At 33.9% G+C, this 27,478-nt stretch overlaps 1 protein-coding gene across 1 annotated transcript in view; it reads left to right on the top strand.

Annotated features, from left to right (window-relative positions):
* Positions 1-27,478, top strand: part of LOC128890401 (dentin sialophosphoprotein) — a 186,504-nt gene that overhangs the window by 139,410 nt on the left and 19,616 nt on the right. The window contains exon 9 of the mRNA XM_054148855.1: positions 12,512-12,560. Coding sequence (XP_054004830.1) covers positions 12,512-12,560 — 49 coding nt within the window. The remainder of the gene's footprint in view (positions 1-12,511; positions 12,561-27,478) is intronic.

Raw genomic sequence — 27,478 nt, 5'->3', positions numbered from 1 at the left:
ACTCGTTCCTCGAAATTTTCGTTGAGATAAGAATTTGAGCTAACTCTGTTATTGGGGCTGTTTCTCGGGGCGGGAAGGTTGCAGGCTTGTTAGCAATGGACGACGACGAACACTTGTTGCTAGAGACGTGTTGAATGAACGGCTGATCCTCTGGTTCGTGCGGGAATTATTGCATTGTATATCGACTATACTCCATTTCCGCTTTAGGGAAGATCACGGGATTCGATCGATATTTTCCATATCGATACCTCGCAATCCCAAGATAAAAAATTGTCGAGAAACAGTGGTGGTTAAGTTTTTCGTATTATTTGACCCTTGGTACCTCGATGGACCTCCATTACTATTATAATTATTATCAAAAATTGAAACTGGAAAACATTTGTGATCCGAGAATTTTTAATATTTTTACTTTTGTGGACTAGATTCTTTTGAATGAACGTTTCAGTTATAGTGTACAGGTCGACCGAAAGGATTAGGAATTTTTATTGCAATTGAAATTGTTGGGAATAAATCGGAAATAGATATAGCCAGTCAGTACATGTATTATTGTGTGGATTAATAAACTATTAAGGGTAATTACTTCATATATCGCTGGTACAATTTAATTCCTTGTAATACCGAAAATGTACAATAATACTATCTATCTATCATCATAGTATATTATCAGATATTGACTCTCTGTGATTTTCAATAGGAATTAATTTTATCACATTACTGGAATAAAATCTGCAACACCTAGCTATTGGATTCTCAAGAAAATCAGAAAAGAGTCGAGTTCTCGCTTGAATTTTAATGAGACGGGTGTATGTCCGCCCACCCACCTCAGCGTGCTGACCACGGCAACCTCTATAACAAATTATCTTTTTCCCAGCGTTGTTAATTAATTCCGCGCTTGTATCTTCGCGCGACGATACGGTGTTTACTCTGACCGGTTTGTAAACATTTTCCTCGCGGAAGTATATTTAGATTGTCAGTGGTGATTCTGTCGCAAGAGCGACGGCGTCATCGAATAGTGCTCTCCAATAATCTGGCGCAGCTGACGATTTCGCGAAGACGTAAATTTCCCTGTTATAAGAATATCCTTCTACCAAAACACTGGCTGGAATTCGCGGGACGATTTAGTGACACCGCGTCAATTTATGTACCGGACATTCGCGTAAAAGTCATCGTTCTTGTTTTCACATGGTCAACTAACTTTATTGGCACGTGGTAACGTCAACTTTCTAACGAACTCAAAATTTAACGTTGGCTAAAAAATACACGACTCTAAAATATTATTGAACCGTATTTTGAGATATTGCAGGCTTTTAATATCAAGAAATTTAGGATCAAAATTATTAGGATGTAATTGACGATTATGAATAATTTTCAGTGGTTGAGGAGTGTCGAGGCAGAAAAAGATTATTAAGATGTAACTGAGCTTCAAGAACAGTTTTAGTGAGAGTTATAACCAATTCTAAAATATTATTGTACCATTTGTGTTTTTAATTATGGAGATTTTCAAAAATTAAGGAATCAGTGGTAGATTTAAATAGTTAAGGATTACTTTGCACAAAAATAAGAGTTGGTTTGTTTTCAGACGGTGTATTTGAAGGACTATGATATGCATTACGTCAGTCTATAAACTCGTATGCATTTATGTTACTGTTTACATCATGAATCGTATTTCTGTTTTATTCTTCTGTTTACTTGGTGCAGTCTGGTGAATATATCCAACGTTGGTAGTTTGATGGAACGTAACAAATGTATATTATTAGACAATATAAACAAGATATTCTCTATATTGTACTTTTTAACGGTCAAACTATACAAAAATGACATATACATCTTCTTAAATTAACACACATATATATACTACAATTATTTCCAACACATTACTTTATTACTATTTTACTCGAAGGAAGTTACTCTTTAAATAAAATAATACATTGATTTACCTAATCGTTTTTTGGTGTACAAATGTTCAAAAGTGCTGTTTAAGGGTTCCTTGAAAAGACACTTTTTTAGGGGGAGGTACATTATTTTATTTTAGAAAGTATTTGTATGTTTCTTGTGTAAAATTTAATTCATGTTGATGTCTGTTTAAAACACTTTTGAAAATTTGCATATATAAGGGATATAAGTAATAACCATCAATATTTATAAACAAGTTTTACTCAAATTCTATTCCGAAGTCAAGATAAGAATATAAATACAGTAAATTAATTAGAATCTTCTCAATCATAAATTTAAAATTTAACTAAAATCATTGAAACACAATTCTACTTAACAAATCACCTACACATTAAAAAATGTATATTTCCTTAAGCAAAACGAAGTTAGAAGGCTCTTAAAAATCCTATCCCACACCTCAAATATTGAATAAATATAACCGAAGCCTAAATTGCAGTTTCTCGATATTTAGCCTCAAATGCCAAAAAACGGTACGAAATAACTCTCACCATAACGGAATATATTAATAACGCATATTTAAATCGCGGAAAATACACAAGCTTTTCCACTCAGCAATCTCGTGTACACGGTTTCCAAAACGCTCGCGAATTTATGCGCAGCCACGGAATCCTCGCGTTTCGCGTGCCTCGTTTTCTGCAAAATTCTCTGTTTCGATAAATGCGGGAGAACGGTGCGTCAATGATCTTAAAATGTCACGTTCACAGATAACGATTCTCGTGTCATTTACACGACCGCGGTACGTTGATGGAATTTACGCGTGGGCGTCCTAATTTAAATCCAGACTACTCACGAGTCGCGCGTCTGTTTCCAAGCGTGTTAGGCGACGGAACCCGAGAGCATTCGAGACAACAGACCGTTAGCAGCGTGTAATTTCGACGTCTCATCTCGAAGTGAATGTTGCGAATCCCTTGAATTCGCGTTTCTTTTCGTCGTTTTTTAGATTTCTTGCACCTTAATGGTGGAACTACACTAGGGGGTTACATGTTAAGTGTTCGCGATTTTTTTTTTTTATGGAGAAAAATTATCTTTATTTTTGTGTAACTTCGAAAATATTTTAGGTATGTTTTAAAGTACGCGCTGTAATTTTTTCGATTCATTTCGCACAGAAATCTTTGAGATATTAGTTGTTACCTACAGTACGCCACAATTTTACAATCGCCTCCATTTTTGGTCATAAGTTTGCCGTTTCTGAATGAAATCGTATGCAATTTTTATTGATACTAGCTCTTATTGACACACTACCATTCACCAAGTTTCAAAGGAACCTGTTGAGTTTTACAGAACTTACGAAAATTTGTTAAACGACACACATTTTTACAATTACTTCGTAGAGTTAATATGAACTACACGGTTTGTAAACGGCAGTATCAAAGGAACTATACAGTCGATTAATATAATATTTTTTATTATTTTACCACCGTATGAACTAAAAAAAAAATCCTAGAGACATTTTCCGAAAATGTAGATTTTAACGCCTTGAGAGAATTTTGTTTTGAACACCATTTTAGGGAGACTAACTGGTGACTGCGATGCATGCCAAGTTCGCACGGAAACAGAAGTTTCGATTGAAGCTTGTGATCAACTCTTTGGATGGAAGTACTTCCTTTCTTGTAGTTTAATGGAGCGTTAACAACTTCCTTCCCGTAGAATTAAATTATTCGCAGACTGTAATCTCGAAGATTTCCTCGAAATCGTACAACGATTCGCATTGGAGGATTAAATGTTGTTGGATTGTCTTGCAATAATGGGAACTGTTTTATGAATTATAAGTTAAATCGCATGCAACAAGGGCGAGGGGGTTAACCTACATTCTAGTTCGAAGGCCCATCAGATCCATACAATTGAAGACCTCAGTCAATAAAATCGTTGGAACGGTTTACAAGATATCAAATTAGGATATGTTTTATTTACCATTCTGATTTTGTCTGAAATTAATCATTTTTAATAGCATGGTCGAGGGAGCGTTGGTAAAATTTATTAGAATTTAGAAAGTACTTCTCAGGGTTACATTGATCCTGAAATTGATTCTCTAAGTGGGAATTATTTGAAGAATGCATTGTTCTATCTTTTTCAAACTTAAAAGAACGAAGTCGTCTTTAAACTGGATATAAGGCTCATTTAAAGAAAATAATAGGTTGAAAGAATTCAGTATATATGAAATAAAAAAAATTTTGTAACATAGTATCGTGTCAATTTCAAAATTTAAAGAAAATAATGGAATAAAAGAATTCATGCTTTGCGATAATAACTAGCATTGCGATAAAAAAAGCCAATCCAGTAACACAGTATCATATGTCATTTTAATTATCTCGTTAACACACATCGGCCAGATAAAAACAAATGACTGTGTTTCTTTGATAATGCTTGTTATAACTGCGAAACTTAAATTAAAAAAAATTCTTCTATACACGTAATGCTTTTTTAAAATAGCCTGTCATTTATGCAGTCTTAGAACACGAAAAGAAAATATAGAATGCTCTTCAACAAAATCTCGGTGACTAGTTTTTATTTTATAGGATAAAGATACAGAACAAGTTTCTTTTAATTCCAATAAATATTTCACTTGATATCAGTCTGTTGGGTACGGGTGTCCTGACTAACAGGAATAAGTCAACTATTTGGTATTAATTATATTTTACTATTAATTATATGTAACTTTTATTCAATTATCGTGTTTACTGCTCGACATACGAGATAGAACTAAAACACGTGTCTTATTCGCGGTGACCCGCCGGTACATATGTGCGGGCACAATAACATACACACATTCATACAGGGCACAATAACATACACACATTCATACAGAGCACATACCTGGGCTTGGTATACATTGTCACACTTAACACAGTCAACATTTGTAATGATTCCGAATTTTGCTTATAAACTACTCTACGACGAATGCTTAAAAGCGGTACGAAGGTCGCGTTTGATATTTACCCTTCGATTTTTCTATTAATCTCCAACAATTTTATCGACTCGCGGCCAGTGCTCAATAGCCGTTCGTGGTTGAATGCACGCCAGAAACTAATATATTATTTTTAGAATCGACTCCGTTGGTTCTTGTTAAGCCCGAAGTCGACAAAGGTATCGTTGTAACCTGCGATCGCAAATGTTGATTCGACGATTCTGCGGAATCAGATGCCTTTGACGCGGTTCCTTGTTACCGATACAAGTGTGCCATTTCAGCTTAACTGTACGTCGAAACCAGTGTATATTATGTATACACATTTCCTTAAAACTTTGTGGTTAATATAGTGACTTAATAAGTTAAAATGATTAAAAATAGAACAAATAGCTAAAAAATTATGAATTGAAATTTCAAAAAAATTGTTGAGAGAAAAGTAGAATTGAAAGTTCTCCTAAAATACAAATTTATACAAAGTGCTCTAAAAAAATCTAAAATTAAAACACTCATCACCTTTGAAAATTTGTAATATTTGCAAAATATCTATATAAAGAGGTAAACAGCTTTCAAACACTATAGGCTAATAAATTTATTATGTTCATTAATGTATCAATCTTTATCTAAAATGTCCCTGTACAATGTTCAGATGATGTATCAGACAGAAACATCAAATAGCAAATAATCTAGACACAAAACGTTATCGGTAAATGAGACACTCAGTCGGATTTTTAAATCACGACTAACACGAAACTTTTACATTGAATTTAAACCACTTTAATTTTTAATTTAGTGAGGCTGGATTGCCAGAATAACACACACCGCGCGACAGTAATTTAGCCACGAATCTTCTACGTTTCTAATTCAATTCTGGACTTCTGTTGGCTCGTGTCACCGAGACACTTTCGCAGCAAAGTATTCTGTCATTCGAGGAATATTTCAGTGACCGTAAATATGATTCATTGAGCGTGGAGTTGGCGCGTTGTCAAAGAATTTACGTTAGACTCGCAAACAAAAAAGAAAAGAAAAAAAAAACAAGTGAAAAATAAATATTTATTCGCAATCGCCATTGAATTCCTGCGAATGTTTACAAATTTCTTTGGCGCGTGCAGCGATCGTAAACGATCAATTTATGAGGAACGATTTTTATCAAGTTCGTTTTCAAGTACTTTTTAAATTTAAATTGAAGAAATTTTTAAAATTAACGAACATAGGAGAATGTATCTCCAATTCTAACCCTGTTATTAATATTATTAATTGTCCTGTGGTAGAATATATTTCTAATTCCAATCCTATCGTTAATATTATCAATTATCCTACAGTCACAAGTATATTTCTAATTCTAATTCTACCGTCAGTATTATCAACTGTCTCGTCATAAAATTTGTAGAAGGTTCGCTTCAGACTTTATGTTGGGAAAATTCGTGCACGTTTCCGCGTGGCAATTTTCGAGCGTGCTTTGGAAAATTACCGAATGGGAAAACTCGGTCGGGTGAAATATACACGTCGATGGTTGGCGCCTGCCTCGTTCGTTTATTGTGCTTGTTACGTGTGTCTTGCACGGCTATCTACGGTATTACTATTCTTGGCACGGATCGAATAAGCCAGTCGTATACAGGTTGAAAAAAGAGACAACGCCTGTAGAAAGAAAAAGTGACTACGGCGATGGGTGATTCACGGAAAGCGACAGTTTCTTGCGCGTTTGTCCGTGTTTCGTGATGTCTTTGTCGCTTATCGAACTCTTGTCGAGATTCCATCCGCTCCGTCGTTTTTTACGCGCGCGTAGCTTCGAATTGGCAACGGTTCGTCGCAACGATATATTAACGAATAAGTAAAAGGGAATATTTTTAGCCAACGTTAATATGTTGCGTAGACGTTGCATTTATAGTCTGCACGTTTAAGCGCCAATGTGAGTAAAAACAAAATAGCAATAATAAAGTGACTATAGGGAGATAACAGTAGTATCTTCGTTGTTGATAATCGTGTACAATATTTAAAGCTACGTACTTTATATTTGTTAGTCGCGTAATGTTAGATACGTGTGTAATTTGAATTCATTCGGTAAATTTTCGAAAGGCATCCGTGAAATAGTTGCATTGCAGGAGAATTTTCGCAAAAGTGGGTTTAAAATTATGATTTTTGACGCACCCAAATTTCATAAAAGTCCACAATATGTTACTCCGAGAAGTGTACGAATCCGCATGGAATCATCCTAATATTCTTTGATTTCAAATAAAATGAAAGCATTCACATGAAGCATTCTCTAACATCGTTTACAATATCTATTTACCATTTCTCGTAACCGCCATTGTGGTATTCCTATTGTTAATAGGTTTGCGGCAAGTAGTATCGAAGAACTTTTCCAAGCTTCATGTTTAAATCAGTAGGTACACGTGTGGACTGCGAAAGATTGCCAACAAAGTTACTTTTTTTCTCCGTCAGTTTCTCGAGTCACTTGCAACCACAGTTTAAACGAGAAAATTAGAAAGTCGTCGCTGGTTTTCACAAAATGTTGACAACGATAGCAAGCAAACAGTTGGCGAACTGGTCTTCGGTAAATTTCCTGCGATTTGTCACCGCGAGCGCCGTGAAAGAAGTCATTTTGTCGCGAGTAGCCTAAGTGGAAGTTTTATTTTCCTTGTGAGTTGGGTGTCAAGCAACGTGTTTGCTCACTTTGCAGTTGTACATACGTGTGAATCTCTTCAATAGCGATACACCATGCTGGTGGGAATTTTATACCAAGCAAAGTAGCACATTTTCGTTTTAGCTGCCAAACTAATACCCGTGAAAATTCCTACGAGGTAAAAATCTTGTTTTTATACAATACAATTTAAAACCAAAGGTATTTTCTAAAAAAGGATTTAGGATTTTGTTTTTTAAAATGATACAGATGGTAGGGGGTGCATTGGACTTTTTTTTTATTATTTTCATGAAAGTATTTTGAGTATCCATCACGATGTTATTAAAAGCAGAATTTTAAATCTTCTTTTAGAAAATCTATTCTTTTATTTCTGTAATCTCGTCAAATTCACTAATCCTATACGGATTTATTTTATTCATCAGTCCACCTTCGCAATTAATGCTTTTAGTTCTTTAGTCATAATTGTCGATTCAAATTGAGTCATGAGAATACAATTTTTGAATGAAAATTTACGCTAATCATGTACATCGGTATGTGTATTAATGAAAAATAACGCGTTAATATAGCTTCGACCCTCTACCTTCCATAATTCCATAACCAATAATTCTCCATACAATTTCATCCAATTGTAAAGAGCCTTACGCGTAGATACAAACGTAAAATAAAAGAACTTTCATTCCATTGTTCTGGAAATCCAATAATTCTTTTCTTTCAAACGCATAAGCAATTGATTGCGCAGAAGAACGAAAATAACACAGAACTTTATTATCTTCTGTTTCTATTTATTAAATTCTCTCCTTCTGTCCTTCTTTTTGATAAAAAATTGTAATTCCTTGTCTGCTGATCGCTTATAAATGAATTTTACCTTTTGTTAACGCGAGGGCAGTCTGGTGACTGCGTCGTATAGATCAAAGCTCCTTAACCTTTTTTACGTTATGATATTGCTTAGGGAGAGTCCAACAAAGAGGCTTTTCCGTATTGATTCTTGACACTCATTCAAAGGGCCCCCCCCCCCCAGATCAAAAGCAGCTCGATTTAATTCAGTCGTTATCACAATTTTAAATATTAAGTAAATAGAAAATATCAATACTCGATAAACCAAATATTTTTGATAAATAGATATATGGAAGTTACTTTATAGCCTTCAATTAATCAAATTAAAGGAAATTGTGTTAAGAATAAATTAACTCCATGTGAAATTGGCTGGGCAACAGATGGAATAGATCCTCAGAAAGAGTAATTAGAATTTGACAAGTTATTAATAAAACGAAAGAAACTTTTCGGACAACCTAATAATTTATAACTTGATTTATAACTCTTCATCAAGTAATACATATACAATATTTTATGTCTAATGTTACATTATTGAATTGTGTACGATTCATTTTGCTCCATTACTGTTACAACATGAATGTCTATGAAATTAGATAGTCTATTTATATAAACACGACCACAAAAAATAATTGAGTGCAAATTACGAAAGAAACTTTTGGGACAACCTAATATATTGAATATACATTAATATAAGATAAAGTGACAATAGACAATGAGTTTGGTATTAGTTAATGACAGTTATTTTACTTCTGCCTTAGATACTAGATATAATATTATTATTTATAAATCTTTAATATTTTCTTTCTGAAGAGGCCTTTCATCATAGCCAAACACATTATCAACAATTGAATAAACCAAAAGGCCACTATCGTATTTTATTTTGATAATAATCATAAATTCTTAATAGCAAAAAAAAAAAGAAAAACAAAATTAATTCGTGACTCGAACTAGACCAATCTTGTGTCTCTCTTCGTCAAACAATTCCCATTTTGAACAATTCTGTTTTCCGAAAACCAGAATGATGAAAGTAGTGTTTTCGTGTTGCTCGCCAAGCATTTCCGTCTTCTCGCTATCGGTGCACGGTTCACGCGACAAAGGAATCATTTTCCTTAGGCCATAGCTGCGTGTTCGAAACTGATTCGTATTCAACGCCAGTGGTCATCGGCGTCCAATGCCAATGCGGCATCTGCGGTACTCGAATCAGTCGAGCATTCTTCGAAGGCACACAGCGCGTCCGAGAAGGTCGCGGTATCGATATCGTCTCGCAATATCGGCCAGTTTTGTTGATCGTACCAACCACACGATACCTATCGAGTCTCCAACTTCAACGTGTTCTCGATGCGACTGCGTGTGTGAGTGATGGGGCAAGTGGGTGAATACTAGGTGTACTATAGATGAGACATAGAGAAAAAGATAGAGGAAAGTGGCAAAGTGGTATTCACTGTTTCTTTTTTTTAAATTCAACATTTTATTTATCGACATACAAAGTTCATAAGAAAGTACACTGTATTAGATACGATATGATAGCTTGACAGATCTGGGCAAATTTTAAATAATTTATTTCAGACCGTTATTTGAAAACAAAAATAATATCAATTTATTTGAAATAATAGCTATTTTAACTAATGAATTATTTGGTCATTTTTTTTTTTTTTATTTCAAATTTCACGAAAGAAAATAGTATGTGTGTAATCATATAATGTTTCAAATAACGTTATTTCAAAAGTGATCCCAAGTATGAGAATAACTATTCCATCAACGTGTATAAAATAATAGTCTAATACAAATAAAATAAAATATGTTCTTTGGCATAATATTTCCATTACTAGTATAAAAGTAATAACTACTGCATCAGCCTCTCATAGTCAACATAGATGTATATTATTATATAACGTTTTATTTGAAATAATTACACATTATGCATTCATGTTACAACAGCATATGAAAAATATACGATAAACATAATCAAAAAGTATATACACCTATATATGGATAGCGTAATATCAATTAATAAATATACCCAACACGAATATTTTCTATACGCTTGTCATATTAGTATACACAATACATAATATAGCTTCAAAAACGCCCAAGTCTGATAGTTGCGTCATATAAAGTCGTCTCGCAATATCGGCCAGAGTTTCGTCGATCGTGGACGATAACTATCGAGTCTCGAACTTCACCGCGTTCTCGACGCAACCTGGTGTTGCGCAACGTTTTCGCTCCAGCAACAGATTGCTTCTCATAGGTATTCCTGTTTGAACGTGTCCGCGCGCGTTGTTCCCACGAATAGTTTGCGGAAGAGAAGCGTACACGGCTCGCTGAATCCCGACGCTTCCTGGATAGCGGTTTTCGAGCACCTCCGCCAAGTGTTCCCGCAAATTCGTCGGAATCCGGACGAATCCGATCGAGAGACGCAAGTGCGAAAAAAGAAAAAAAAAACGTTCTGTACGTCGAGTACTGGGGATCGTTGGTTAAAATGTGCTTCATTTGTTGCCTGTTGATCTCCATGTTCAATTACTTTCTGATCGTCTGAAGAACACTCGACGAGCAACGATCATGGTGTGACGCGGATGAGCTTCCTCTACCAGATGGAAAATCGGCGATAGACGCCCAAAGGAAACTCTCGATCGTCGATAAGCTTCGCGAAGATTCCCGAGGACGTTCCATGGACCGTGAAAAAAAAGTTGAAACTCGTTAAACTTTCCACGGGGAGTCTCCTAGAGTCGAGATACGAGTACACGATACCGATACACACGCTCGAGAATTTTTCAAGAGTATCCACCGAAACGGTTTACGGTTTTCTTTTTTGCGTGTGTGAAGGGGGATATATTTTCTGCAGCAAAATGTTGTTCCGTCGGCAAACTAGCGAACCGACCGGAAGCGTCGCCAAGAGCCCTACTCCTAGCTCCATGGCTCATAGTACCAGCTCGTCTGGTATCTTGTCGAGTTGGTATACCAAAATAACGACGAACGTGAAGAAGCGACAGCCGTTCAGTCCAAAGTCTCTGTTGAAGAAGGCGTTGGTACTTATTGCTATTTTCGTTCTACGTTAATGTGTGGTCTCATTGTTTTGTTCCGTGTCGACGTGAAATTTAAAGCGACGTGGCGAGAGGGTGAAATTACTCGTTGTAGGGTGTGAGAGTAGGAAGTGGTGATTTATTGGTAGATGTTTCGGGGAATGATGAAAAACTTTGGGAACGATTATTTTAATTTTGGTTTAATTATAGGAATTTAATTATGGCACGTTAGTATCTCTATGGTTGTAGATTTATGGGAATGAGAAAATTGTATTATGGGTATGGTGTTGTTTGTGAGTCCTGAAGTTGTTACGTATTTGCGAATGAAGATTGGACTTTTGATATGGACGTACATTTATGATATACATTTCTTGAAAATAATTTCAGTTTGACGATAATGGTTGAATTGAAGTTAAACATCTGATATAGACACACATTTACAACGTAATTTCTTTAGAACAACTTTAATTTGATAATAGAAGTTGAATTAAGATTACACATCTGATACCAACACATATTTACGACTTAGACTTCTTGAAAGTTGACCTTCTGTGACAAACACATATTTAAAACAAACTTTTCTTGATAACAACTTCACTATAATGAAAGTGAAACGAAGGTTGGGTAAAGTTTAAACTTCTGGTATGAATCTACACTTATAAAACACTACTTGGAAACAACTTTAATACGATGAAGGTTGAATGCAGTTTAAACTTGTTTACAAGAATATTTTGTAGGTCGTTTATTCCAAAATAAAATGCACTATATGTACAGTACATGTGCAACTATAAATGTACAAGCATGTGAGATACTAGCAAACATCTACCAACAAATCTAAGTTTTCATATTGTTTTCCCACAACTTATCACTTTCCCTCGCCACGTCGGTTTAACATTTATCTCCGTTTTACTTTGCACGAAACTGTAACACGTTTGAGAAAAAAAGGCGAAAGATTGTGAGATTCTGAGAAGAAAAGAAAATTTGTAAATGTTTTACATTTCTCTGAAAAATATTTGGGATATGTACCTTGTATCTTCATTAATCTTAGTTAACTGAATATTCGAAAGCATAATCTTTCAATTACTCTGAGCAGTATCAATGAACTACTCAAGAGAACTAATTCTTATCAAATCATACTAATTTTATGATTTTATTTTTCAGCTGCCTGTCGTAGATCCTTTCCTGGAGAAAGTATCGCTCTCTGATCTTGGTGAGTTTTATTTTTGTCAATTCTTCATTTTATATTATCTTTCTACTAATTTTCTGGAACTGCAACCTAAAATACAAACTAATATTTCATACTTTCAGTATAAATTATTTGTATATTAAATATCATTAGCGGAGAACAATTATAAATTATCTATATTCTGAAATAAATGGTATAATCCAGAACGTAATTTTGTAGTGATAAAATATTCATAAATTTAGTAAATTTTCTGCGACAATGTATTTTAAGCACTGGCAATTCCAGAAGATTTAATACAATATAAATATATAATTGATGGAAGTCCCTGGAAGCGATTAACCTCTTCAGGAACAAATTATTTTGTTCAAAATAAGTAAAAATTCAAATGCCCATAAATTCATATTGGGTTACATGCTTGAAAATATTAATTATGAATGAAGTGATTAGCATTAAAAATATAGTTTAACTTTATTAAACGTTTGATGTCTGGACATGTGTTAAATTTACAATCTATTTTCTTTAAAATTTGTATGATTCAATGTATGGTTTACAAATTATTACTGAAAGGAATCCACAGTAAGGATCAAGTTGTTCAACATTTAATAAAATTAAACACTGCGCAATATTGAAATCAACAAAGAAATAAATTTTACATGTACCAGTATTTCTGAAGAGGTTAAACGATTCTGAAACATTCCTTTTAAATTTTAAATAGAACGATGTCACAATGTCCCTCACAGAAGAACGATCCACATTTGTGGGTGATTAACGCGTGTCCCTAACACACTTTAACACTAAACTTACCACACTGATACAATTTGGTTTTACACTGATTTTAATGGAACTATTCACACTTAACAGACACTGACCTGAACGTTCCGTCAACGGGAATAGCGTGAATAGTTCCATTAAAACGCGTGTTTGAATGTTTTGTCGTGTCGGTGCTGGTACGTGCCGTTGCCGGAACGTGACGGTCCGTGTCGTATAGTCTGAATCGACCTTTATTTCGAGCTCGAAACAAATTTCTCCGTCCATAGAGCACAGATTCGGTGACAATATCGTAACAAATGGCACCCACCGACTTTTCGAATCTTTTTTGTTTCGAGTGCATTAGTTGCACCGTGTCGCGTCTCGTTCCATTGCTCGCGCAATCGAGCACCTTTAGGCGGCAAAGTGCTTTCACGAGAGCTTTCCCAGAGAAAGATGGGAGCTGGTAAATCGATGGAGCGGGTAATGTATTTATAAATAAGTGGCAATGCGTAAATAAGTGGCGCAGGGCGAGGCTGGGCAAGTTACAGACCTGTAAATTGGATTGGTACTCGTTAATACGTTGTCCCACGACGTTTAATTGCGTTTAAATACGTACCATAAATTAACGGCTGTCGATATCAAATTTATTGTACTTGGAGGATCTCTGTACATCTTGGTCGTAATCAGAACAACTTTCTTTTTATAGGGTAGTTTTTCAATCGCGCGCTAGCTATTCATACTGTTTATTCATTACTCTCCAACAATTTGTTTTGGAGCCATTTTTAGAATTTAAAAATGTTTGAAACGAATTCAAAATATTTGGTACACTCCGTACATGTTGATAGTAATTGAAGCAACTTTCTTTTTAAAGGATAATAATCTTCCAGTCGCGTACGTGCTATTTATAGTATTTATTTACAATTTCGTAATCCTTGAAATAGAAGAATGTAGAAAAACACATTCAAAATTCAGAAAAACAAATTTTTACAACTTTAACTTGAACAGTTTATAATTTTATACCGGTTCGACTTACGAGATTTTTACAAGAATCTTTTCTTGAAGAGCATTTGATTTCCTGTAGGAACATACCATTTCGTAATACTTCTGTTATTCATTCTCAATACATAAAAATCCGAATGTTAAAGCTTTTCTTTATGATATATTAGGTTGTCCCAAAAGTTTCTTTCGTTTTATTAATAATTAATATATACACAATATTTTATGTTTAATGTTACATTACTGAATTGTGGACAATTCATGTCGCTTCATTACTATTACAGCATCAATGTCTAAGAAATTAGATTGTCTATTTATAGAAACACTGGCACAGAAAATAATTGAATGCAACTCACGAAAGAAACTTTTGGGACAACCTAATATTTTAAATCGAAGAATTCCACTAACATAAAGAACGTCTGATATCTCAAATATTTCTGTATAAAATGATCAAGTTTAATTTTCATCGTTTTTACCTGCAACAAAATTGTATACGTTCTTAAAATGTGAATAAATATGTGTGCAAAAGCTTTCATAAAAATACCTTATAGATTAAAAACAAATCCTCAAAAAAGAACTAAAAACTGACGCTGTAGATAAGAATATACCCCCTTAAAAACAATTATTTAGCAAAGCGTACGTTTACTCCACGTTTTATTAAATCCTCGTGACAAGTACACCTGTAGCTCTTTTAGCAGAGTATCGACTCGAGGCAATTACGTGCTCGAAAGGTGCACGAGCTGGGGCTGCGTCGAGTGTAAGGGAATCATAATAATCGCCTACCGGGCCACCGAGAAGTGGGAGCTTTCACATCAAACCAGGAAACGCTTCCCACGTGCTCGACGATCCGTTTACGTAGATTCCACCTTGAAATCGCGATGTACAGGGTTACCCCGGTCCTCCAGTATCCTTTCAGTATACACCTGTCTCGCGGGTGTATGGTGCCGATCGATGAATTCCCGGGAGGTCCAGCTTGCTCCCGCGCACCGGAAACAGACTGGAGGATTCACGAAGGCTGGGAATCGGAGGGAATGGGGGGAGGGCACGTTGATTCATGAATAGACGAAACACGGAGAATAGACATGCGTTCGGAGACCGAGAGACACGATTCCTGGGTGAACGGAAAAGAGCAGGAAACGAAGGAAGGAACGTGTGATGGATATGGAGAATTTATTGTGTAATAGTGACTATCGATAGTTTGTAATCGACGGGCTTAGTACTTTATTCGATAGATTGAGTAGTATTTATTTTCGATTCTTGGCATTGAGGGTTGTTTGAGATCGATTCAACAAGCTTAACATTTTATTCGGTGGATTGAGTAGTATTTATTTTTGATTCTTAGGTTTGAGGTTGGTTTGGAGATCGATTTGTTGGTTTCGAAACAACAAATGTTCTAATTGAATTTTAATTGCAATTTCTAGGGGTGAGAATTTAACGTACACGACGATTATAAAAAGAACTTTAAGACTTGTATACCAACATTTTTCACTTATTTGCACCAAATTGATTTTACTAAACCAAATTAGAACAAATGCAACATCTTATCTGATCAAGTAATAAGAGCAAAACGATTAATAGTTATCACAGACAATAATAGTTACACGAGACATTCATTAGAGACAAATAGTTATATAATAAATATTCACCAGGATCATTATTAAATTTAAAAAGATGATTATAAAAAAAGAGTATGATTTGAAAAAGATGAAATGGTTATTACACGTAGTTATTTATTGCCACGTTTGTTTTATCGAATAGTTACTCAGACAGGGCTCTATTTACTTGACGTGAAATGTAATTTCAACAACATAGTTAATTATAGCCTGAAGAAAAGCATGGTCAATTTACGATCTTCTTTGACATGATGCGTTAACATAATTAGATCTACAAGACAAATATCTATTTGTAAAATTATTCGATAAATTAAGAAGAATAAAAAAAAAGACCAAAATCAAAATTGGAATCATCCATTCTTATATTAAACGTGTGAAAATAAAAAATATAAATTTTGAAATAAATATGGATATAATATTTTGTAGATGAACGTACATAAATTATGTGATATTATAGTTAAAAAAAAAATCAATAGAAAATACCATATACAATTTATATAATTAAACTAACACATACAGTTTCATTGTACAAATATCGGATCAATAGTTGTTTCCCATATTGGAAACTTTCATCTAGATAATTTCGCCCCTTTCTTGTGCAAAGAATCGATGAGCTAGGGAAGGATTAAAAAGACAATAAGCGAAGAAAACGGAACACGGTGGCGTGGAAAAACGTCGTGCCGGAGGGATGAAAGCTGAGCTTCGGGGATAAGGTTGGGTGTACTAAGGTCGACAAGATTGCATTCTACGACGCACTCTCGCGCATTTGTATTTAGGTCTAGGTCATGGGGCGGGGTGCGTTCGATAACACGGGAACTCGCTAAAGCGTAATAGAATTTTTGTTCTCCATCGTTCACTGATATCGAAACATTTTTCAATACGTTGCTCCTACGCGTTACGGGCGACACGCAGTGCCAATTATGGAACGGTTACTCACCATATAGGAACACAAAACTATAGTGAAAAGGGAAATAACGAACCTCGGTGACGCAATAGTGCTTTCAAACATTGATTCTCCACCCAGTGTTCCGTATAAATGAATTCTGTACTACTCAAAACGATATATTCACTTAAATTATTCGTCGGTTATAAGGATCCAAGGATAACCGTAATCGCACCTATAATTTAAACAAAGTACAAATAAAACTAGTCCAAGGAAATTTATTTGTGATATTTATTTGAGTGGGCAGTGAACACTTTTTTTCTTTGTAAACAAATGTTATACTACTTGAAACTATTTAAGTAATCGGATAGTTGCTTATAAGAGACGACTATAAGCATCCCTTGGACATTTTCTAATAAGCAACTTTCAAATTTATTCATTAAAGTATTGAAATATCTCATCTATGGGTCGTCGAAAGGAAAATATCATAAATTAAATTTAAATTAATATTTTCGATAAATTGGACTTGCATAACTCTAAAAGTACAAGTTGATGGGCAAATTGAAATAAAATTTAAAAATCCTCCAGTGCTTAGTATGAATAAGTACACTATTTTAAAAAAAAAAAAAAAATTGTCCTATATACATAGTTCGGTAATTTATTTATGACGCTTATTTAATTTAGCAGTTAAATATTTATTCTTCCTTCTCGTGAAACATATAATTCTCTACTTCGAGTCCTGTTCTCTTGTTGAATTCTGCGTGTGACGAATAAAAAGTCATTCATCTTTTATTCGTTATTCCCTTGTGTGCGAAGGACGTCCACGAAAATGCAGGGAATTTTGAAATATTGCATTCATGTTGAAGTATTTCATACGTGACCCAAGATCATTTGTCATTGATGCCATAATACGATTTGAAAAGATGAAATGACCCTTTGGAAGTGAAGCATGTTTTCCTTTCTGCCAGAATACCCTCAGAAAAGCCCCAGAGATATTAAAAACAAATTGAAACAGAAGTTATATATGTCTTCTTTACTTTACAAAACTAATAGTTATTAAAAATATAATAACTTGAAATACTTTAATTTTTCAATCACTATTTATTAGCAGTAGTGTAGATAAAAAAAAGAAGAACAAATTTGTTAAAATTGTTTATAAGTGTCTCTCAATGTTCTCGAAATATTCCATGACAAAGAATCTGTATTTTTTTCGAATGGGAATTTCTCTCCTCCGAACAAAAATGACAAAAAATGATTTTGTGTTGAAACTACTCTGCTTAAACGCAATTTTTCAAAATCATTTGAATTTTCATATCTTGTTGGTGATACTATACATAAATGCATAAAATCCGTAATCTATTATTGACATTTCATTTCAATCTTTCCTTACTTCTCCCTCTCTTGTTCCAATTAATTCAGATTAGTTTCTTATCGCCTACTTTTGATTTTCCATATGCTGAGATCTATATATACATTGTTTCTAATTATCCATAAAGTTTCTCCGCTCGAAGTATGTTCGAACGCTCTTTTGAACGTGATTTTCTACAACGTGGCTCGCAAAAGGAGTGTTTATTTATAATCCATGTATATAGGTCGAGGTCTAGGTTTTAAACATTGGAAAATGGAATCGCACGTCGCTCAAAATTTGTCAGCTGATTCGGTTCGCCTAGGAATACATAGATCATGTCAGGGTCGAGTATGCTCAGAGACAATTTTCACGTGAATTATTATTCCGATGAAATTTCGTTTGCATTCGCAATATTAATTATTTGCACGGTTACTCGTGCACATTACGCATTTATTATTTAAATGTGGGGAGACTGGCACGATTATTTCCGTGTTGATCAAAATTAAAATATTCACTGTAATACTAAATGAGAAAACCAGATAAAATAGAGGATATTTGAGTAAGAATATTAAAAGTATCTTTTTTTTATTCTATCTTGTTTGTTGGTCTGTTTCGGTAGAGTTTCATCGATAAACTACAAATATGTTTTGTATATGTTATATCATCGATGTTATTTTATATATATAGACATTACATATTTAGAGTTACATTTATATTTAAAGTACATTTTTCAAATGTATACAATCCTGTATTTAGAAATTTCTCGGTAGAATATTATTTATAAATTATAAATATATTTCATCACACATCATCTTCGGTAATATTTCACCTATTACACGCAAATATTTCATACAAATGAATTTTCAATAAATAATACCTACAAACAAGATCGAAGATAAAATATGTCTTAAATATATTTGCTCCCACCATTTTTGTGATCGGATTCAAATTATTCGTCGGTAAAAAATAAATTATTATCCGACGTTCCCGCTCTGTATTTATTACTGATACCAAATTTTGCTCGTTTCTGGCTCGAACGCGCAGCTGGAAAACGGCTATTGCATTTTTAATTCAGACTAAAGCGGCAAATTGATACCGCCGATACTTGAAATGTGGAGCATGAGTGACTTTAAGTGACACCAATCATTTTGGACAAGTTAGCTTTATCGGATCTCGTGAAAAGCTTCCGCGAGTGATGGATGGAAATTTCTCCCTGAAAGTAAAAGATATTTAATGGAAAATTTTGGTGTTCCTCGTTTTTACTTTATTTCTTTTTGAAGGGAAGTCAGTATATAAAATTTTGTTAAACATTTAAGAGAAACATGCGTAATATAATATTTATTAGTACGAGGATACTTGCAGATTGCATACGATTTACGAAATAGATCATTATTTTATGTTATAGCTAAACAAACAACTCGAGTTGCATCTTGTTGTTATTTCGGTTGAAAATTACGACCATAATGGAGGAAATGAGCGGTTTACTTTCTGAATAATTTAGTTATTAAAACATTCGAGTTAAATTCATTTTGAGATACATACAAAGTATTTCAAGGAATCTGCAATATCATTTTAGAAAATATTTAGAATTGTATTTCTTTTATGAATATAGTAAAATATTCAGAGTTTATTTACTTTATTAATCAAAGAAAATAATTGGTTGTTTATATTACTAAATAACTAACAAAAAAACAATGTAGAAAGCAAATTATCTAATAATATTTCTAACCCCGATAAAAATTACTTTCTTGTATTTTATTTTTTCATGCTCTTCGTGGTTAGATCTACATATTTTAATCTAAATTCCAAATTCTTACAAAGAATTTTCCACAAGGTGTTTTAGAATTCAATTATTTGATTTTTCTTACATAAATTAAATTTGCTTCTATGTATAACCAAAAGTATAAAACTAGAAAGCAAACGTTTCCATGAAATTTCTGAACAAGATGAAAGACTACTTTTTTTATATTTTAATTTATAATCTATATATTACAATTCAATTTCCATTTTGAATTAATCCCTTTAATTTATTAACACATTCCAAGTTTGATGGACTCGTGTGCCTTCGAAGGATCTTCCAGATTAAATATATTCTCCCGTCTCGATGACACAAGGGAGGTCGCAGCCGATTAGTTCGAAATTACCTGCAACGAAGGTGGTTAATACCGATCACTTGGTATCACCATGAGGAGATTGTTGCGAGCTAAGACTAGTAGAAGATAGATGGAATCAGAGTTCTATCGATCTTCCCGTTTAAACCTGGAACCATTAAACTATCCAACACCCACTCGATAAGGGTTAAGTAGATGAAAATGTGGAAGATCTTACGGTAACTGCTGAGTAGATGCAGTAGTTCCCAACTAGCACAAAAATCGTTCGAGACGATCATGAACGTTTAAATATTCATACGTTGCATCGACGATTATCTCATGCGTTCGAACACTTTTTACATGTTTGTAGTAATGTTGCGAGCACGTTGAATATGTATTCGTAATTCTACACAATTTTCCACTGACCTAGAACACGCTATTGATTTCAAGAGAGTCTACATAAAAAAAAAAAAAGAATCTAGGAGATTGATGTCAAGTGACACTGATGGCCGTGTTCATTTTGATCTACCTTTATATTTTTTATCTGGTGCAAGACGTAATTTTCTGTGCTAGAGTGTTGGAAATTTAAATTAGCTACAGTGTCGAATACAAGCAATTATGATCTTCTTGGGATAAAAAAAAAAGAATAAATAAACAAATTTAACAATTACGAAAGTACAGGAATAAAAATTTATATTCTGATATTAATTTTGTTATGTTAATATACGAAGAGTCAAAATTATATCAGATGTAATAAATGAAGGCCTCAGGGACTGTAGTTGTGATTGATCGCAACTACAGTACGGGTTTGGCGAACCCGAGGTACCCGAGCTTTTAGTAGACCCATTGGGCCTTAATTTTTAAGAATCATTATTGTAATAAAATATTAATCTCTTTAGCAAAAGTTATACTTCTAATTACGAAGACATCGTTGCATTCGTAATAGGTGCAGATTTATCTCGGCAGTTTCAATGTTCAAAAGTTTAATTCTGTGTATCGCGTTACCGTTCGGGTGGAATAAATTATTTGTTTTTCCGTCGCCCGAACGAAGCATTCGAGTCTGGATCGTAACGAAAATCTGGGTCTGGGTCTGGGTCGCGAACGGGCTGCGTTCGACAGCTTTATGGCCATAAAACATCCCCTTTACTGCAAACGGAGCGCTAGGCATGCGCCATACGATAGAAAATAATTTATGCAAAATCAATCATCGTCTACCCCGCATCGAGAAACGTGGAATCACCCGTGGCATTGACGCACTCAGCCTCCGAGAAACTTTTCCTTTGCATAATAAGATGGGAAATTATATCGATGCGAAATCATTTTTCGCACGCCGCGCAGGTAGGAAATCATAAACTGGTGCCAAGTGTGTGACGTATCTGCGTCGCCTGTTGCAACTCCTAAGAGCAAAATCATGTTTTCGTGCATTTTGAATTTCTGGACACTTGGTAATCTTAAATTAATTATTTTATTAATAAGTGAATCAATGATATATATGTAGTATGTATGTATATTAGGTGCAGAAATTAAATTTTTACCTTCACAGTCAATCATTTATAACATTTCAATTTATAAGATTTAAATCATTTATATAATTGATATTTACTCGATATTTTGTTGTGTTAAATTACCAACCTTACCAAAGCTCAGTATCCATACACTTCTGCTTATTATTTTTCTTCTAACAGATTCGAGCATACTTGATAATTATCAGTCATAGAAATAAATTCTTCGCCTTCGGATTTAATTATTTATAACTCTAGCTCAAACAGAAATATTCACTTGCCATTTTATTACATTAAAGTTCCAACCTTCATAGCAATGAAACACACAGATTGTTTCAACATTTAGTTTTTCGTGGTTTTATTGAAAGATTGAAAGTTGCGTGTTTTTTTTTCTTCATAAACAAATGGGAAGTTTACATTGGAAAAGCACGTAATTAATGTGTACATTTAATATATAGGTTAAATCGACTTTAAATTTTGAAATTGAGAGTTGTTGCAAATATGTATGTGTGCTCGTTATACATAAATTAATCACACCACGTATAATTAGCAATTAAGGGTTACCTTGGTTCGACTATTAATGAAAGCATTCGGTAACTGTACTTGATGAGTAATCACCGATGGGTTGCGCAATACAAATGGTTCTATCAAAATGTAGTCGAACGTTTGAATGAATGTACGCCTTGTATGGCGCTGTGTAATAATAACCGCGATAGTGGTTGTTATCGATTTGCCGTCAGTGTGCTTGCAAGTTGTGTATTTGTTGCTAAACCAAGGTGATCGATAACTTCAATGGTGGAAGGAATTACGATCGAATTTTATTTCAATGACTTGTGATTCATTATTTCTCAAATATAAAATTGTAGTTAAAAATTGTATGGCTAAGTATAATAAAAAAACGTATCGAAGTAAAATTAGAAATAATATTAAAAGCAATAATAATTAGGATGCATGAAACTTAACGTAGCGAATAATAATGCAACTTGATATAAATATTTTCTAATTAGAAACTACAATTTTATTCTCTTTTGTCTTGATTGAATTTGATAGAAAAATTTCCAATCATATTTTATTTTGGATTATTTGTGCTTCATTATTTGTCAAACGTTTTTAATATAAAATTATTCTTCAAAATTGTATGCTCAAGACTAAGCTATTAAACGCAATTTGAAACAGTAATTAAATAACACTGATAATTATCATGAATGTAAATCACTTAATGTAAACGTGTTTTAATTGCAAATGTTACCAATTTTGTTCAATGTTGTCCTAATTAAAACTGTATTCGGTTTATGCAGTAATGAAGAAATTAATGGACAACTGGTTCGATTCTGCCCGTTTGTTGTACGAGCAAAATAATAGACGTTGCGAATCGATATTTGCGACCTCAATTAATTCGAAAAAGCTTAATGTCATCGAGCTTTCGTGTACCTCTTCAATTTCCTTAATAACCCTTTCACTGTTGCCAGTTATGAAACTACGACGTTCAATTGGTTCGTTTCTTCGTGCGGGGCTGAGTCTATTAATGGAAACCGTAGAAATATTAGCCACGTATGATTCTGAATTTCGTGTAATTTCGCTGGGGTTCCGAGGTGGGATCTCGATATGATAGTAAATTCTCTGGAAGAAAAATAGAGATTGTGAAAGCTCTGTTTTAGTATTTCCATGTCAGGAATTTAAATATAAAATTATTTTTAGTTGTAAAGGATTTTTCGAATAGAGACTTCAGGACTCAATTTTGTTAATAGAACACGAGTAGTGTGCAATATATCCGAATTATATAACTTATATAATATATTTACATAGATTATTATTTTTATTTTTATTTTTATTTTGTTATTAGAAAATGAAATTTTAAAACTTCTTTTGGAAAAGCCTTTAAATTCAATGACAACTGAGATCTATAGAAATGATAACTTATCAAATTGAGAGTAAAATTTAGAGTTGTTTGCTTTATTCTTATATAAATGAATATAAAAGAATAAAAACAACAATTTTCATTCAATCTTACATGCTATAATTATAATATAGTTATATTATAATTCTATATATAACTTTAAATTTTACTCTGCTTTAGTCGACTATACTTGAACCTTCCTTTGCACAAAATACATATTTCAAAAAAGATACCAAGTACCAAGTAAATCAGGGGATGGGGTCGTTATTCATCGAAATGCATAAAAATTTAACAAGTAGTCGCGTCACTGCACTGCATTCTCAACGGAATTCTAACAAGCTGGCGAGAAAAATTTAATGATCTATAAAAGTAAACAAGAAAAATAAAGAGGGAAAGCGCCGGGCGACGATCAACTGGTTTTACCTTGAAGATACTAGTAGCGCAACGTCGTAAAAGGAGGAATTGGCCAGGCGAGCCCCTCGCTGGTAGATCGCCAGATTCGCTCGAGCGTCTCGAGTGTTGCCATCGAGCTGGATGACGTCGATAATCGAATCCAACGAACCACCCAACGACCGATCAACCTGTGTTATTCTAACTCAGGTTACGAGTTCTCGTCAATAATTCACGCGAAATATGCAGATCGACGATGATTCATTATTCAAACGAGTAATGCACCGTCGGGTACCATTATATTTGCTCCTCGCTGGTGTAAATAAAAAATGCATAACGCGCACGTTTTCCATGGTGTAATTGATTAGTTTCGTGTGGTTGGAACATTGGGTGTAGGTTGGATAGGAAAGTTGGAGAAACAAAAATAATATGAAATAATAATAGTTGGAATCGTAGATCCATTAATTTCGTTTTCAGTGTTCTATCTGTATTTGTTTAAGCATGAATATTTCTGATCCTCCTCGGCAGTATTAATATTTGCTTTTGCAATAGACGAGGCAAGTAATATTCTGAGGGATGTTACAATGGTACTTTGATCGTTTTTTTTTTTAAATACAGAAATACTCACGAGAGATATCACACGAAATAATGTTAGAATTAATGAATGAAGAATTGATAAAAATAAGGAAATATTGAAATACTCGCAGGAGACATCGAAGGGAAGTTTCTGTGGAATATTATGATACTTTGATACTTTTTGAACGAAGTGCAGAGTTTAAAAATAATTAAACACAGAAACACTTATAAGAAGTGTCACACTGTATCGGTGGAAAATCTGAAGAGAATAAAATAAAAAAGCTACTCGAGTAGCTGAGGGTGGATCAATGTTCTTTCTTTAAAAAATTCCCAATCAAACCAACCCTCTTTGATCGACCAAAAATCGCATCCTTTTAATTTCCAATGACTAATAAATTAATAACCGAGCATTGCCGCGAGGAAATGGCTACGGGGCAATTTGGGGCCGACATTTTTCTTGGCAGGAACCTCTGTTTTCGCGAGAAGTTATTCTTGGCACGATCGTCCATGACGATGACGAGCGCCGTCGACGAGGTGCGGTGGTAGGCGTAACAGAAGGAAGACACCGAAGTAGTCAGAGACGGTTATTCGGTTCGCCAGCGACAAAGCTGAGGAACCTCGCGCCGCATTTGTGTCAAAGGTCGACAATTATCGATATCGAGCCGCTCCTTTGCGGTTGCCCGTGTTGTCAGGTGAAGCGTCGTCTTCGTGAGCTCCCAGTCACCGTGATCGTAGTATTAAATAAACGAAACGTAGCGGCTCTCCTTCCTGCCATTTTTCACTGATAGAGGTTCAAGCGTCTACGTTTTCCATACTTCCATCGATGTTTTCTGTTCGCCTTTCTTGCACTTCTGCGAGAAGAAATGCAGAAATGGATCGTACGATGAGAGAGAAATTTAATTTGAAAGTATGTAAACAAGATTAGTCTATGTGAATTATTTAGAGTATTGCTGTTTGCGTGTAAGTGAATTTTCACTGAAAAGGAAGCAATCCGATTTACTTACTTACAAAATTATTTATTTACATTGTTTCCTTATTTGTCTGTATGAATCTTTTTCTGTGAGAAAGGATGCAAGGATAGACTTCAAGATTGCAAAAGAATAGAATTTGAAAGTATGTAAACAATGGTACGTAAAATATTGCTGTTTACGTGTAAATGAAGTTTAATTAGAAATTCGGAAGCACTGTGATGAATTGTGATTTAATTATGATAAGATCGTGAAATATTATTTACAGAGAAAAACGAACAATAAAAATGAAGAGATAAATACGTTACACTTTATACAAAAATGAATCATTTTTTTTTTGTTTAATTTTGTTTATGTATTGAAATTTTCTAAATACTTGAATGAAACACGGGGAATTAGAAAATCATATATATACACAAATAGTGTATAATAGTGACAGTTAATATAAACAAAACTTAGTAGAATAAGTATTGATATAAGCGTGATTTAATTGGAAGATTGCAATTTTATTCTGCGTTGTCTCAATTAATATTGGTAGACGAAATTCCAATCAGATTTTATATTGAACGATCTATGCTTGGTGGTTTTTCAAAAAGTCGATGAAAACGTGTTCAACATCCTGATATGTTGCTTAGCTGTTTGGTTATTTACGCGGAGGAATGGCGTGCATGATTGAAACACACGTGAGATTGACAGTCGTCGCCATGGGGAGTATTTCATTGGTCTACTGGTGCTGCAGCATAGTGATCAGACTAACCACCTTACCGGGCAGTGGACCAACTGTCAATTGCCCGTCACGTACTCATTGGCAGTGAAAAACATTTCTATTTATAAATCCTACGTCTACAGCGTCGCTTGAATGTTATTTATTCCCTTCTAAGATTTTCCTTCTTTTGGTCATAGGAGCAAATTCAATTCACCCTGAGTAAAATAAAAGTCGCTTTCTTATATCTAAATTTTATTAGATATATTTGTATATTTTTTTGATATAGCTCTTGTTCTTCTGAAAATATTAGGTTGTCCTAAAAGTTTCTTTCGTGAGTTGCATTCAATTATTTTCTGTGGCAGTGTTTATATAAATAGACAATCTAATTTCTTAAACATTGATGCTGTAACAGTAATGGAGCGAAATGAATTGTACACAATTATGTAATGTAACATAAAACATAAAATATTGTGTATGAATTAATTATTAATAAAACGAAAGAAACTTTTGGGACAACCTAATAGATTCATACTTGAATAGTTTCCAATGGAATGCCATTCCAGTCTCCTAAATGCTTGAGAATTAATTTCCTCAGAAATTTTCTCCCTTTTATTTGTAACAGACTCTCGAATTATCATTGTTAAAATTTTCTTTGCAGAGATCAATAATTCCATTCTGGTACACTGTTTCATCTCTTATCCTTTTTTCTAAGCGCAGTTTTCTGTACGAATAATTCATATTTAATATAATTCATAAGTCTAAATAATTGTCTCTCAATAAAGCAATATATCATTCAAAACACAGTTTCTTTTCCAACGTTGGTAGCATTTAGTATTTATGACGTGTACAATTTCGCAGAATTTAGATACATCTGTTGTCTAATCAGGTCATTCCTCCAATTAACACAGTCGGAGCGAAGTACCGCGAACAATGATGGGCAGAATTTTATTGAACTAATAGATGACGAATGGAAACTTTGTGCATATAATGATTTATCCTCAACGTTTATTCAATTAAACGACATATAGTCTGTAATATTATATAACGATATATTCTATGGTAATAATATCAATATTTCATTTTGCATTGGTGCATATACCTTTTGGTTATGTTTAGCATATATTTGTCATATACGTTTCTATTATAAATTCATAAGATCCGAAGTTCATTTATAATGTATCCCATGAAAACAAATCATATTTAGTCATTTATTCCATGCACAC

This window comes from Hylaeus anthracinus, unplaced genomic scaffold, assembly GCF_026225885.1.
Source record: "Hylaeus anthracinus isolate JK02 unplaced genomic scaffold, UHH_iyHylAnth1.0_haploid 12000, whole genome shotgun sequence".
Lineage (NCBI taxonomy): Eukaryota > Metazoa > Arthropoda > Insecta > Hymenoptera > Colletidae > Hylaeus > Hylaeus anthracinus.
Note: the sequence above shows the minus strand (reverse complement) of the source record. Positions and strands in the feature narration are given on the sequence as shown.